Source organism: Mobula birostris, chromosome 10 (genome assembly GCF_030028105.1).
Source record: "Mobula birostris isolate sMobBir1 chromosome 10, sMobBir1.hap1, whole genome shotgun sequence".
Taxonomy (NCBI): domain Eukaryota; kingdom Metazoa; phylum Chordata; class Chondrichthyes; order Myliobatiformes; family Myliobatidae; genus Mobula; species Mobula birostris.
In genome coordinates this window covers 123,313,781-123,327,509 of record NC_092379.1, presented here as the reverse complement: position 1 = coordinate 123,327,509, position 13,729 = coordinate 123,313,781, and the positions used below count along the sequence as shown (strand labels likewise).

At 39.2% G+C, this 13,729-nt stretch overlaps 1 protein-coding gene across 2 annotated transcripts in view; it reads right to left on the bottom strand.

Annotated features, from left to right (window-relative positions):
• zdhhc15b (zinc finger DHHC-type palmitoyltransferase 15b) overlaps positions 1–12,995 on the bottom strand; it is a 55,641-nt gene extending 42,646 nt beyond the window's left edge. Inside the window, exon 1 of one of the 2 annotated variants that reach the window (XM_072270908.1) lies at positions 12,516–12,995. In XM_072270908.1, the coding sequence (XP_072127009.1) occupies positions 12,516–12,633 (118 nt within the window). In that variant the 5' untranslated portion in view covers positions 12,634–12,995. Of the gene's footprint in view, positions 1–1,309; positions 1,437–12,515 lie in introns of those variants that run through there. The other variant, XM_072270909.1, reaches the window with a different exon arrangement.
• Positions 12,996–13,729: the final 734 nt, after the last annotated feature.

Sequence of the window (13,729 nt, the reverse complement as noted above, 5' to 3'; positions counted from 1 at the left end):
TGCCCTTGACAATAATGCAGTCTTTGACTGTGTAAGCCGTCAAGTAACCGTGGTAAAATCACAGCCGATAGGCATCAAGGAGAAAGCACTCCAAAGGCTGGAGTCACTCATCTCAACAAAACAGATAACTGTTGAGTCAATTATCCTTGACCTAGACTATCACTTCCCCCTCAGTTCTATCTAGTTAATAGATAAATGAATAAAATAACACACTGTAACTGTAAAGATAAAAAAAAAAGCAGTTGCTGGAAATTGGAAATGAAAGGAATCCTTGAAAAACCAGAAGGTCAGGTAATTTCAATGAAGACAGGAAAACTAATATAAAGGGTGGATGACATTGCATTAGAACTTGCTAGTGTTAATACAGCAGGAAAAGTTGGTTATTTGAAATTATTCAATTCAATACTAAGTACCAAGAACTGCTTAGAATGAAAACATGGTGGTGTTCCTTGCATTTATATTGGAGTTTGTAGTAGAGGAAACAATGGAGTGGATGGAGTGGTAACTGGAAGCTCAGGTTATCCTTGCTGCCTGAACACAGGTATTTGGCAAAGTGGTCATCCAGTCTATATCCAGTTTCCTCAACAGAAAAGAAACCAAATCCTGTGCACCTTATGCAATACACTCAATTAAAAGAAGCTCAAGTGAACTGTTTTTTTTCACCTGGAAGGCAGAATAACAGTTTGGCATGGACTAGATGGGCCAAAGGGCCTGTTTCTGTGCTGTAGTATTCTTTGACTCAATAACCATTTGGATGAACACACTGGATTTCCTTGTTCTTCTCATTTTAAGCATGGAGCTTCTTCCCAAGCTCTAATGATGCAAAAATTATTTTGCAACTGTTGCAAGTTTCCCTCTGGTTGCAAGAAAGGTCCTTGCCACGTCTAACTCCAAAGATGACTTTACTTTTCTCCATAGCTGATCCCTGTTTGCTTCACATCACCTTTGTCATTGAGTTTTGTGCCACACAGTACCAAAAAATTTTTCCAAGTTAGATATGTGCTGCAACAAGCTAAGAAAACAACTCAGTGATGATAGGGAAAGAACGTTTAAAGAAAATGTAATTTAACCTGATTAAGCTGTGATAAAAACTGAAAGGGCAGCAAGTCTTAAAACAATACTCCCAGGGAATGCAGAGCAGTGCTAGTGCAAAGGACAGATTGACCTTCAACTATCATTCTACAAAAAACTGAGAAGTAAGCATACATAAAATGCTTCAACTGTGGAAGCAAAGAATGGAAGCAAGAAGAATCCATACATAGAACAGTGGTGGTCATTAACTCTTATCAATTTATATTTCTATTGTTACCTTCTCTTTCTCTTCATTACTTCCCCATTTTTTCATATATTGGCTTGCCCCTCAGATTTGGTGAAGAATAATACAGGATATGTTACGTTGACCTCTTCTTCCACACTGCTGTATATTTTTAGTATTTTTCAGTCTTGTTTCTGATTTTGAAGAAGAAATTTTACCTTACATCCTTATTTGAAATTAACCATAGTTTAAAAAATATGAAAATACTGAAATTTACTCCTAATGCTGAAAACCTTTTAAAATCAAGAGCAGTTATAATTCCAGATAGACAGCTTCAGACTAAAAGAGAAACAAGAAGCTTATGCATATATTATCAACTACTGAGCTTCTCCAAAAAATTATATATCTTGTTACAGAATGCTAAAATTCAGAGGCAATGTGCTGTTACAGAATCCATTAGGCTAAGACTCCTAGGGGTTATTGGCAGATTTTGGATTAAATTACAGCAAGGTTATGTCATGGCTCTTTAGAGTCCCTGTGGAATATAACTGGAACGCATCCTGGAAGAGGATCGAACTCCATATGAAACACAAGCAATTGCATTGCAATTACCCTCACCAACCCTAGGGAATACGGAACATGTCAATTTCTTTTAATGATACAAATTTGAGCCAAATTTCCAATATCACATGAAGTAAAGACTGAACTGATAACACCTGGCACTGCTGCTTGCAGAAAAGCATAAAAGTTAGTTGGCCACCAATGCATCCCTTATGATTTGAGGTGATTTGAAATAGTTCACTTCATTGGCAAAGTTGCTTTCCTGCCAGAGACTGTTCAACATGGAGTTTATCATCACCTACACTGATGATGCCAGCTACATTATGACCTAGGAGCAGAATATGAAGCTTGAGATCTAGTCAGAATTGTAGTGATTGAAATTGCATGCTCAAGAGAACATAAGTGATTGAATGCAGACATCTAACCTCATTGACAGATCTCAATCAGTAAGGACTGGTAACAATATTGAATTGACTTTATTTCTTACACCCTTACACCTTTTACATGAGTAAAAATCTTTACGTTACACCTCTGTCTAAATGTGTAATGTGCAATCATAGTAATTTATAATAAATGGAACAGTCAATGCAACATAGAAATTCACTTAAATCAGCGTGAGTTAATCAGTTTGATGGCCTGGTGAAGAAGCTGTCCTGGAGCCTGTTGGCCCTGGCTTTTGTGCTGTAGTACTGTTTTCCGTATGGTAGCAGCTGGAATAGATTGTGGTTGGGGTGATATGGGTCCCCAATGATCCTTTGGGCCCTTTTTTCACACCTGTCTTTGTAAATGTCCTGGATCATGGCAAGTTCACAACTAAAGAAGCGCAGGGCTGTCTGCATCACCCTCTGCAGAACCACGTGAAGTCCTCGGTGATGTGGATGCCGAGGAACTTAAAGCTGTTTACCCTCTCAACCCCAGATCCATTGATGTCAATAGGGGTTAGCCCATCTCCATTCCTCTGTAATCCAGATCCTTTGTTTTTGCGACATTGAGGGAGAGGTTGTCTCCTTGACACCACTGTGTCAGAGAGATAACCTCTTCCCTGTAGGCCACCCCACTATTGTTTGAGATTAGGCCAATCAATGTAGTGTCGTCACCAAATTGCTCATCACTGACCTTTCTCTACTCCCTAAACACATGTGACTGTGGCGAAGTACAACTCCAATGCCATATACAAATATATGACACCAGTGTTGTTGAACGAATCACAGGAGGTAATGAGTCAAAAGTCAACAGCAAGATAGGATACCTGTTTGAGAGGTCCTGTAACAATATCCCTCTCGCTCAATATCAATAAAATGGAAGAACTGATTGTTGACTTCAGGGAAGGGAAGGAGGACGAACATGTGCCAGTCTACATTGGTGGATCAGCACTGGAGAGTGTCAGCAGCTTTAAATCCCTGGGCATTATCAGACTGGATGACCTGTCCACGGCCCAGCACATGGATGCAATCAAAAGGAAGACATGCCAGCATCTTTACTTTCTTAGAAGGTTAAGTAGGTTCGGCTTGTCACTGAACACACTAACAAACTTCTGCAGAAGTACTTTTGAAAGTATCCTGACTGGTTGAACAATGATCAAATGCACAAAAAAAGCAAGAAACTGCAGAGTAGTGGATTCCGCCCAATGCATCAATGCACATCCTTCACAACCACTGAAAACATTTACATAAGATGCTGCATCAAGAAGATAACATTGATTAAAGAACCCCATCATACAGGTCATCCCATCTTCTTGCAATTTCCAACAAGAGGTTACAGATCTCCCTGAAATTCAGAACAGCCTGAACTCCCACACCACCAGGTTCAAGAACATCTATCTCCCTTCAACCATTTGGTTCCTGAACTAATCTGTACAATCTTATTCACTACTTCACTATAGTAACATGTTGTATTTTGCAAAAAAAAATGAACTTGTTCTAATTGGGTTTGTTTTTGTTTAATTTTTGCTTAATTTGTTTCTATTATGAATTTTGTGTCTAACGCTTTGTGCCTCTGATGTTACTGCAAGTAAGCTTTTCATGATTTTGAGAAGGTTTGAGGAAGGTGGCAGAATTAAAGAGGGTTGAAGCAATGGAATGATTTGAAGGTGAGTGAGAAATACAGAACGAAAGCACTATGGAACAGGAGTCAGTGCAGGTCAGCAAACCCGGAAGTGGAACAGTGGAATTTTGGCTACAAACCACTAAATTTTCGATGAGTTAGTTTACATAGAGCGGAAGATAGAAGGCCAGCAGGAGCAGCACCATAGGAGTAGTCACAGATTTAGGTAATAAAGCCAAAGTTGAGGAATTCAGTGGTTGAAACCGGGGCCCGGTGAAGTAAAATTTGATCTAAAAGGAGGAGGCAATCAGAAGCTCAATTCAAAGCTGTCCAAGCAAGGTTATGACCCAAGTAACCTCAGACAATAGCCAAGGAGGGTGAAGAAGTTGATGATTAAAATTTGGACACTATGACCTTCTACTTATTCCACCCATGACAAGCATAGTAAATCAGATACAGTAGTGAAGAGAGGTGATAATAAGCTAGAGCTTGATGACATCAGTATATAAGCAGAAACTGACTTGCTTTATTTTTAAATTTAGAGATACAGTGTGGAACAGGCCCACCAATTTAACCCTAGCCTAATCACAGGGCAATTTACAATGGCCAATTGAACAGCTAACCAGTATGTGTTTGGACTGTGCCGATGAGAAATGGGAAGCACCAGGTATAGATCCATGTCAGACACCAGAGGTAACAGTATAGCAGAGGATAACTGATCCATTGCAAATCTCTGGCTACAAATACAAGAATGGAAAGAAGGATGGGGAATGTCTGCACCAAGTCAATGGAAGTGAGATGTTGCATGCTGATGGCATGATTAATTATGTCAAAGGTTGCAAGCAGGGCAGTATGAAATAGGAAGGAAAATTTAGCACATTTCCCTTAGGATGACATGTGATTTGACAAATACAAGATATGAATTGTAAAAAAACAACACGTTAGTCAAATGATTTCAAAGCAGCTATGGAAGTGACTGTAATAAATCTCATGTATCTTTAAAACTCAAGCCCTCCAGTCCTTGCAACTTCCTTGTGAACCTTTTCTGCACCCACTCCATGTTAATCACAATCAAAGCCATTAGAAGGTTTTGCATGTGCAGTCTTTAAAGAATAATACTCAGACAGTTCACAAAATGCGTAATTACCAGAGAACTAAGCTTATACAAAAGTGATGAAATTAAATATTTCCCTGGACCAGATTCATCTAGAGGTACTTACTTCCTGTTCTGACTGGCAACGTACAAAATAAAGCTCAGGAAGCAACAAGAATCTAAGAGCTTTGATAACAAATTATCGACATAAAACATTAACTCTTTCAACAAAGGCAGGTTGACCTACTAAATAATTCCACAGCTTCTTGTTTTTCATTTCCATTTTTCACAGGAGAAACAGAGGGAAAATGTGTGATAATTTAAAGATTTAAGAACGCGATAAATTTAGAACATTACTTGTGGTTAAACCAAGCCTGTAGATTAAAGCTGCATTTAGACAAATACGGAGTACTAGGAGGAAGCAGTTCTCAACTCAGCTTGATTAGACACGAGAAAGTACAGAATCGGGGAAGAATTACAACAGAAAAGGAGAACATTTGGTCCATCATGTCCCTGTCAGTTGATAAAATATTCTGTAGGTTATAGATTAAAGACAAAGTTATCCTTCTACCGCCCTTTCAGAGAGCAAATTCTGAATCCCTAACACCTTTTGGGTGAAACATTTTTTCCCCATTTATTTTTAAATTTTGGGGCATGATAAAGGTGTGCGTTTTCATATCAGAATCAGATTTATTATTACCGGCAAGTGTCGTGAAATTTGTTAACTTGGCAGCAGCAGTACAATACAATAATATAGAAGGAATAAAAAATAAATTACTGTATATGTATATTGAATAGATTAAAAATCGTGCAAAAACAGAAACAATATATATTCAAAAAGTGAGGTAGTGTTCGCAGGCTCAATGTCTATTTAAGAATCTGATGGCAGAGGGGAAGAAGCTGTTCCCGAATTGCTGAGTGTGTGCCTTCAGGCTTCTGTACCTCCTACCTGATGGTAACAGTGAGAAAAGAGAAAAAGGTATGTCCTGGGTATATTTCTGTTACTGTGAATAGCTAAGCGAGTAAAAGATGAACTGATCTCCAACAGACATAAAGTTAAAGATGACACATTTCTTTAATATCTTAAGCAAAAAAACTTCTTTATTTCCATCTTTTACAATTTCAAAATAACAAAAAAAGGAAAAGGGCCCAAAGCAAAAGTTTGGGGACGCTGCATGGCAGTACTTAGTAACACCCCCTTTGGCAAGTATCACAGCTTGGGAATGCTTTCTGTAGCCAGCTAAGAGTCTTTGAATTCTTGTTTGGGGGATTTTCGCCCATTCTTCCTTGCAAAAAGCTTCTAGTTCTGTGAGATTCTTGGGCCGTCTTGCATGCACTGCTCTTTTGAGGTCTGTGCCCAGATTCTGGATGATGTTTAGGTCAGGGGACTGTCAGGGCCATGGCAATACCTTCAGCTTGCGCCTCTTGAGGTAGTCCATTGTGGATTTTCAGGTGTGTTTAGGTTCATTATCCTGTTTGTAGAAGCCATCCTCTTTTTATCTTCGTTTTTTTTTACAAACGGTGTAATGGTTGCTTCCAGAATTTGCCGGTATTTGATTGAATTCATTCTTCACTCTACCAGTAAATGTTCCCCGTGCCACTGGCTGCAACACAAGCCCAAAGCATGATCGATCCACCCCCGTACTTAACAGTTGGAGAGGTGTTCTTTTCATGAAATTCTACACCCTTTTTTCTCCAAACAAACCTTTGCTCTTTGCGGCCAAAAAGTTCTAGTTTAATTTCATCAGTCCACAGGACTTGTTTCCAAAATACATTCAATTCAAAGATTCAAGATTCAGAAAACTTTGTCATTCTAACCATACATCAGCTCTGCAGGGCAGAATGAGACAGCGTTTCCCAGGAGCAGTGCAATCATAACATAACAAATGCAACACTAAATAATAAGCATAACAATAAATAGTAAAACACAACAGCCACATGTCAGTTAAAATCAATTTATAAGTGTCCAGTGCAAGTTAAAAGTGTCCAAAGCAGAATCGGGTAGAGCAGCCTGTCTGACTGCCTATGGGAGGAAGCTGTTTAGTAGCCTTGTGGTTTTAGTTTTGATGCTCCTGTAACGTTTGCCTGATGGCAGAAGAATAAACAGTTCATTGAGAAACATTCACGTTTTCTATCTTCTTATAGCCTTCTCCTGCTTTGTGCACATCATTTATTTTAATTTTCAGAGTGCTGGACAGTTGCTTAGAGGAGCCCATGGCTGCTGATTGTTGGGCTAAGGTTTGAGGAGGCAGGGTATTTATAAAGCTTTGAAATTTGCATCACCTGGCCTTTCCTAACGATGACTGTGAACAAGCCATAGCCCTAACAAGCTAATTAAGGTCTGAGACCTCGGTAAAAGTTATCTGAGAGCTCAAATGTCTTGGGGTGCCCAAACATTTGCATAGTGCTCCTTTCCTTTTTTTCCACTCTAAAATTGTACAAAACACAAATAATACACTAATCTTGCTTAAAATGTTGAAAAGAATGTTTCATCTTTAACTTTATGGCTTTTGGAGATCAGTTCATTTTCTACTCACTTAACTAATCACAGTAACAGAGATTTTGACCGGGGTGCCCAAACTTTTGCATGCCACTGTATATACTTACACACACACACACACACACACACATATATAAAACTTGGTCATATGATTGACAGGAAGAATGTCAATGTATTTGTTAGGGTGGACACAAAATTGAAAATGGAATTCAATTCAGACTATCAGAATCAGAATCAGGTTTAATATCACCGGCATGTGTCGTGAAATGTGTCAACTTTGTGGCAGCAGTACAATGAAACACATGATAATATAGAAAAAACTGAATTACAGTGAATATATACAAATAGTTAATTAGTACAAAAACAGAAATAATAAAGTAGTGAGGTAGTATTCATGGGATCACTATCCATTTAGAAATTGGATGGCAGAGGGGAAGAACTTGTTCCTGAATCACTGACTGCATGCCTTTAGGTTTCTGTACCTCCTTCCTGACGGTAAGAATGAAAAGAGGGCATGTCCTTGGTGGTGGGGGTCCTTAATGATGGGCGAAGCCTTTTTAAGGCACTGCTCCCTGAGGATGTGTTGGATACTACAGAAGCTAGTACCCATGATGGAGCTTATTAGTTCTACAACTCTCTGCAGCTTACTTTGATCCTGTGCAGTAGCAACACCCACCCACCCATACCAGATGGTGATGAGCCAGTTAAAATGCTCTCCACAGTGCATCCGTAGAAATTTGCGAGAGTTTTAGGTGACATACCAAATCTCCTCAGCCCCCTAATGAAACATAGCTGCTGTCTTGCCTTCTTTATAGCTGCATCGATATGTTGAGACCAGAGAAGTATGAGATAAGGCATGGGATAAGGCAATAAGAGAATATAGAACACGAGATGAAAATGACAGGTGCAGAGAAATAGGAGGTGGTTGCAGTGTATGTCCACAGATCCTTAAAGATAGCAAGAAAGCTTGGAATGAGTTAGATAAGTCAGACAGAATCCTTTCTTCTAATAGCTTTGGTGGTGAATATAACAGCAGGAAGGTTATGTAAGAACTGTAATCACAAGTTTAGCCGCAGCTTGAATATTGGCCAGAACTTTGACCACCACAATACAGAAAAGAATAAGCCAATTTACCAAGATGCTGTTGCGCCACTGACCGTGCACCAGACCTTAAGAGGGATATTGCCAGGAATAGATCATTTTAGGTACAGGGAAGCATTAGAGAGACTGGTGTTATTTTCTTTGGATCAGGCGAGCCCAACTGTCACTTTTGTAAAATACAATAAAGTAGAAGGGGCCTATTTACTCTTAGGACATCATTTTCTTCAGCAAAGTAACCAAACAGCATAGATTTAAGATAATTTGTAGGAATAGAAGAAGAGAAAGAAACAATATTTCATCTAGAGGGTGTAATTGCTAATGTGGAATGGTGGTAGAACCAGAAACCTTCAGCAGATTTATAAAGAAGCTAGGTGAGTATTTGAAGAGCTATAACCTTCAGAGTTATTGATCTGGTGCCAAAATGCGAGGTTTGGCTGGGCAGCTTTCTTCAATTGGCAGAGATGCAATGCACCTAATAGCCTCCTCCTGTATCAAAACTTTTCTATGATTTAATTTTTTCATCTAATTCTCTTACCTGCTACTGTAAATTATATCCTCTCCTCTTTGACCCTCCTGCCGAAAAGTATATGCCCTATTTATTAAGGCCTCTCACAACTTTAGACCTCAATTAATCCCCTTCATCCCCCTTTTCCAAAGGATACAACATCAGTCTATCTCATCACCCCTTGCAAATTATATCTTCTAGTACTGTTATATCATAATAAATCTCCCTAGCAACTGTCTACTGCAATGTCTTGTTTTCCTGTAATGCATAACCAGAATTCTAGGCATTATTCTAACTGTGATTTACTTACTATTGTATATACTTGTAGTATAAATTTTTTATTCTCTCATTCTGTGTCTTGACTAATAATGGAAAGCATTCAATATGGCCTTTTTAACTACCTCATTGACCTCTCCAACTAACTTTAATTATCTTTGGCATACTCAGCAATGTCCCTCTATTCCTCTCGACATGCTTCCTTTTTAAGTGTTAATTGCTTTGCAGAACTTGCCCAACTAGATTACCTCACACTTCTCTGCAAAATTAACAAAGCCATCAATATCATTCTCCTGCAGCCTAAAGTTTCATTCTTCCCTATTAAACCACAGCGCCAATTAATGTATCCCTGAAATCGTTTTTAACCATGTTCCCTTATAGTTCAATTTACTTTACTAGTGTATATTACAAACATAACACAGTCATGTGGAACTCCACTGAATTTCAAAAAACAGCCATCAATCATGACCTTTTGCTTTTTGGTGTTGAGCCAGTTTTGAATCCAATTTTTTCTTTTCTTTGGATCACAAGTTCAAGTTTACTGTCATTTGATTGTACATGTATAAAACAAAACAACATTTCCTCAGATCACGATGCACCCACAAAACATGTATCACGCACAGCATATAAAGCAAAATATTACCTCAAATAGTTAATAAAATGTAATTCAAAGTGCATGTAGCGTGCAGTACAGATAAACTGTCAACAGTTTGCTGTCCTAGTGACAAGACCTCGGTGGTGGCAGAGTTTTCATTAGTCTCACAGGAAGCTGTTACCCAGTCTGGCATTCCTAGTCCTGATGCTTCTCTAACTCCTTCTTGAAGGTAGTAAATCAAAGAAATAATGAGATGGGTGGTAGGGATCCTCAACAATGCTTTGGGTCCTTTGTATACAGCACTCCTGGTAAATGTCACAAAGTTTTGACCAGCCTGCCAGTAGATGACATGAAACACACTGCCCTCATTTTTCAATCTTCCTAAAAATTCGGGTTATCAGACATGACCTCCCATTGCAAATCCATGTTGATTGCCTTTGATTAATCCATGCCTTTCTAAATGAAGGTGTAAACTCTCCCTCAGATTTAAGTCTAATAATTCAGCCAGCCCACGAAATAAACCCAACTAACATGTGATTACATGGTAAATAATAATATCATACAGCTCTCCACTTCTCAGGGACCTCCCCTTTGGTCAGGAAGGATTGGAACTTCCACAATTTCCTCCCTTGCTTCTTTTAACATCCTAGAATAGATTTTCTTGAATGAAAACAGACTACAGACTTTTGAAAATGGTAATGTTTCCATTTTCAAAGGTGCTAAACTTCTTAATATTAACTCTTACTACATTACTTCATCTAATATTTCACTTGTTCTTTTTAATTACAACATCTGTCCTTGTTGCAAAGTATTCCTTCTGAACCTTATCGTTGTCTTCTGCCTCTAAAATAAATTACCTTTTGTTCCCTAATAAGTTCTGTTCCATCCTCAGTTATCCTCTTAGGCTTTATGTCTTTAGCTCTTTTAATTTTATTTTTACTTGCCAAAATCTTGCATGCCATTTTTTGGTTCCTTAATTTCATTGTTACCCCTTGAGTGCTCTGCATCTGGTTTAAGCTTCCCCTTTTTGTCTTGTTTTACTTCCTGTGCACCTGATCAGCAGAGTCTGAGATAAGATAGTGCCACCTTTTTCCTGTGAATATATTGTCATAATCCTCTGAATCTTTTTCATGAATTCTCCACCCTATTGTCCTGACACTAATTTACCTTTAAGAAACGGAGACAATCCACATTCCAACCTTGTAGTACCTGTATTTGCTTTCTCTCTCAGAAGCATTGCTGCTACTTTGTATTTTCCCAAACCAATGCTAAATATAAATAGGATTATGATACCATCATAAGAATGATCTATCACTGATACAGCTTCTATTTGCTCAACTTCATTCTCTAAAACAGTATCTTTAAAATTCCCCTGCTTCCACCCACAACTGTTTGTTGAGTTTTGCTGTATGCCAGAAAAAATGCCCTGAGCATCCTCTCATATCCATTATATTATTAGATTAAGAACTGAATTGATCTTTGGGAACTTTCTTGCTCATGATTCTGTACCATCTAAGTTATTACAAATGATTGCTAATTTCAAAATACATAACCACTGTATTAGGAAAAGGCCTAATTCTGTTGAAATCACCACTGTTAACAAGCAGTATATGCATTCCTGATGGCATCAAATGACTTAACCTATGATTTAGCAGACATCTCTGTAATTTGACCTTTCATATTGGTTAGAATTCAAACTCTGTCTTTAAGACCCCTGCCCCCAAAGTGGAAATTAAACAGTTAAAAAAACATGGATAATAGTTGTACAGTTATTATTCAATGTAAATATTATAAATCCAAAATATTCTTAAAATTTACAGGTTTTGAAGTAACATGTTTCAATCAGCAAGTTTCAATGTGAAGATCAGAACTTAAGATGAAACTGAATCCAAACAACAGGAATTCTGTTGCTGGTGAACGCAGCAGGCCAGGCAGCATCTGTAGGAAGAGGTGCAGTTGACGTTTCAGGCCGAGACACTTCGTCAGGACGAAGTTGCTTCACCAGCAACTTTGATGTGTATTGCTTGAAACTGAATCCACTACTTTCAGAAACCAAGCAGCTGTGTCACAGAAAGAAACTACCAGGTGGAAAAAGAGGAAAAGACCCAAAACACCCACAAAAGCCTCCTTCAAAAAAGGCAATATTCCCACTGACTCTGAGCCCATGAAGTCACATTCAAGGATGGCAGCCAGAATTTTGTTCATACATCAACTGCACACACAGAAACCCTGCAAAGCATTTACCTTCCCCTTGATACACCTCCTGCCACACCTGTCGAAGTCTGCAAGTCCCACATCAGGCACCTCAGAGCCTACTGATCAGGACTAGTTACAAATCCTCCTTGATCCTAAGGGTCTGCCCAAGACAGAAGGACACATATTCTCTAGCTATATATTTAAAGTAGAGCATCAGGATGGTTTCCTAGTCAGCAATACTCCTATTCTGACAGCTTCTTGAAGGCCCAAACACTTGGTACGGTCTGAGCTATGATACTAACAGACCCTTTGACTGCTGTAGCCCACTGGATACAGCCAATGACATATTTTCTCTCTCAGCACCAGTTTCAAAATAAAAGAGCTACTTACAGACACACAGCTCGAATACATAGGCGTAGTAAGACCAAAGCACCACCATGGAGATGATGAGCACTGGTATCCAAGCCAACAGCCGCTGACAGCACCAAAGCCCTCGCGATATCGCCATTTTCCCACCCGGCCTATCGGCCGGTCCCCTCGACCCTCTGCTTCACCGATCCCGGCAGACTGGTTTCGGTTGCCTCCGGCACAGCGCCAGCTCGCTTCGGCTGTTTCCGGAAAAATGCCGGCTGCCCCAGATGTTTCGGAATCGCCGCCACTTCGGGTATTTCCGGAATAGGGTCGCTCCTCCCCGCTACTTCGGAAGATTTCGGAGCCTTTCGACTATTTCCGTTTCATCGATAGCTATTGATCCTCGAAAATAATACCGCAGATGCTGGAATCTAAACCAAAAAAAAAGAAATGCCGGAAGAAGTGGGAGGAAGGGTGGCTGAAATATTGACTGGTTTCTCTTTCCAAAAATGCTGCTTGATTGGCTTCAGCTTTCAGCATTTCTCTTTTCCATTCATTAATATTCGATTTCTGTCGGTAATTTGTAAGGGAGAGGGAATATCGAAACTTTCCGCAAGTCTTTGGCAACTTCCGTGTGGTGCAATGCAAAAAGAACATCAAGGAACAGCAGAGGGCTCTAAATTACAGTACTGTATATATCTCCGCGTCGCAGGTTAATGTAATATATCTGCAGATTTTCTCTTGTTTGTTAATTTAATGCAGGTTACTTTAGAACATACAGTCACTATTGAATTAATACAATGTAGAATCCTGTAGCTGCACACCATCTAGTACAAGATACATATTTTAAAGAAAGATATTAGCTAGTCATGGTAGACCTAAATGTTGCAATATCATAGAACAGAACAGCACAGTACAGGTACAGGCCCCTCTACCCACAATGTTGAATCAAAATAATTAAAACGATGATACCAAATCCTTTCTGCCTGCATGTGGTGGCCTAAATCCCTCCATTCTGTTTCCTATCTCAGGGCCTCTTAAAAGCTTCTGTGGTGTCAGCCTCTATCACCACCTAGGCACCCACAACTCTGTGTAAAAAAAAACCTATACATCCCTTTTGAACTCGCCCCGTCATAAATGCCTGCTCTCTAGGATCAAGAATGGAGGTTGAAGCTCTTTTTTGTCGTGCTTTTATAACAACACATGGAAGCCCTTTGTTACAAAAAAAAATCAACGACAGATGTGAGTGATGA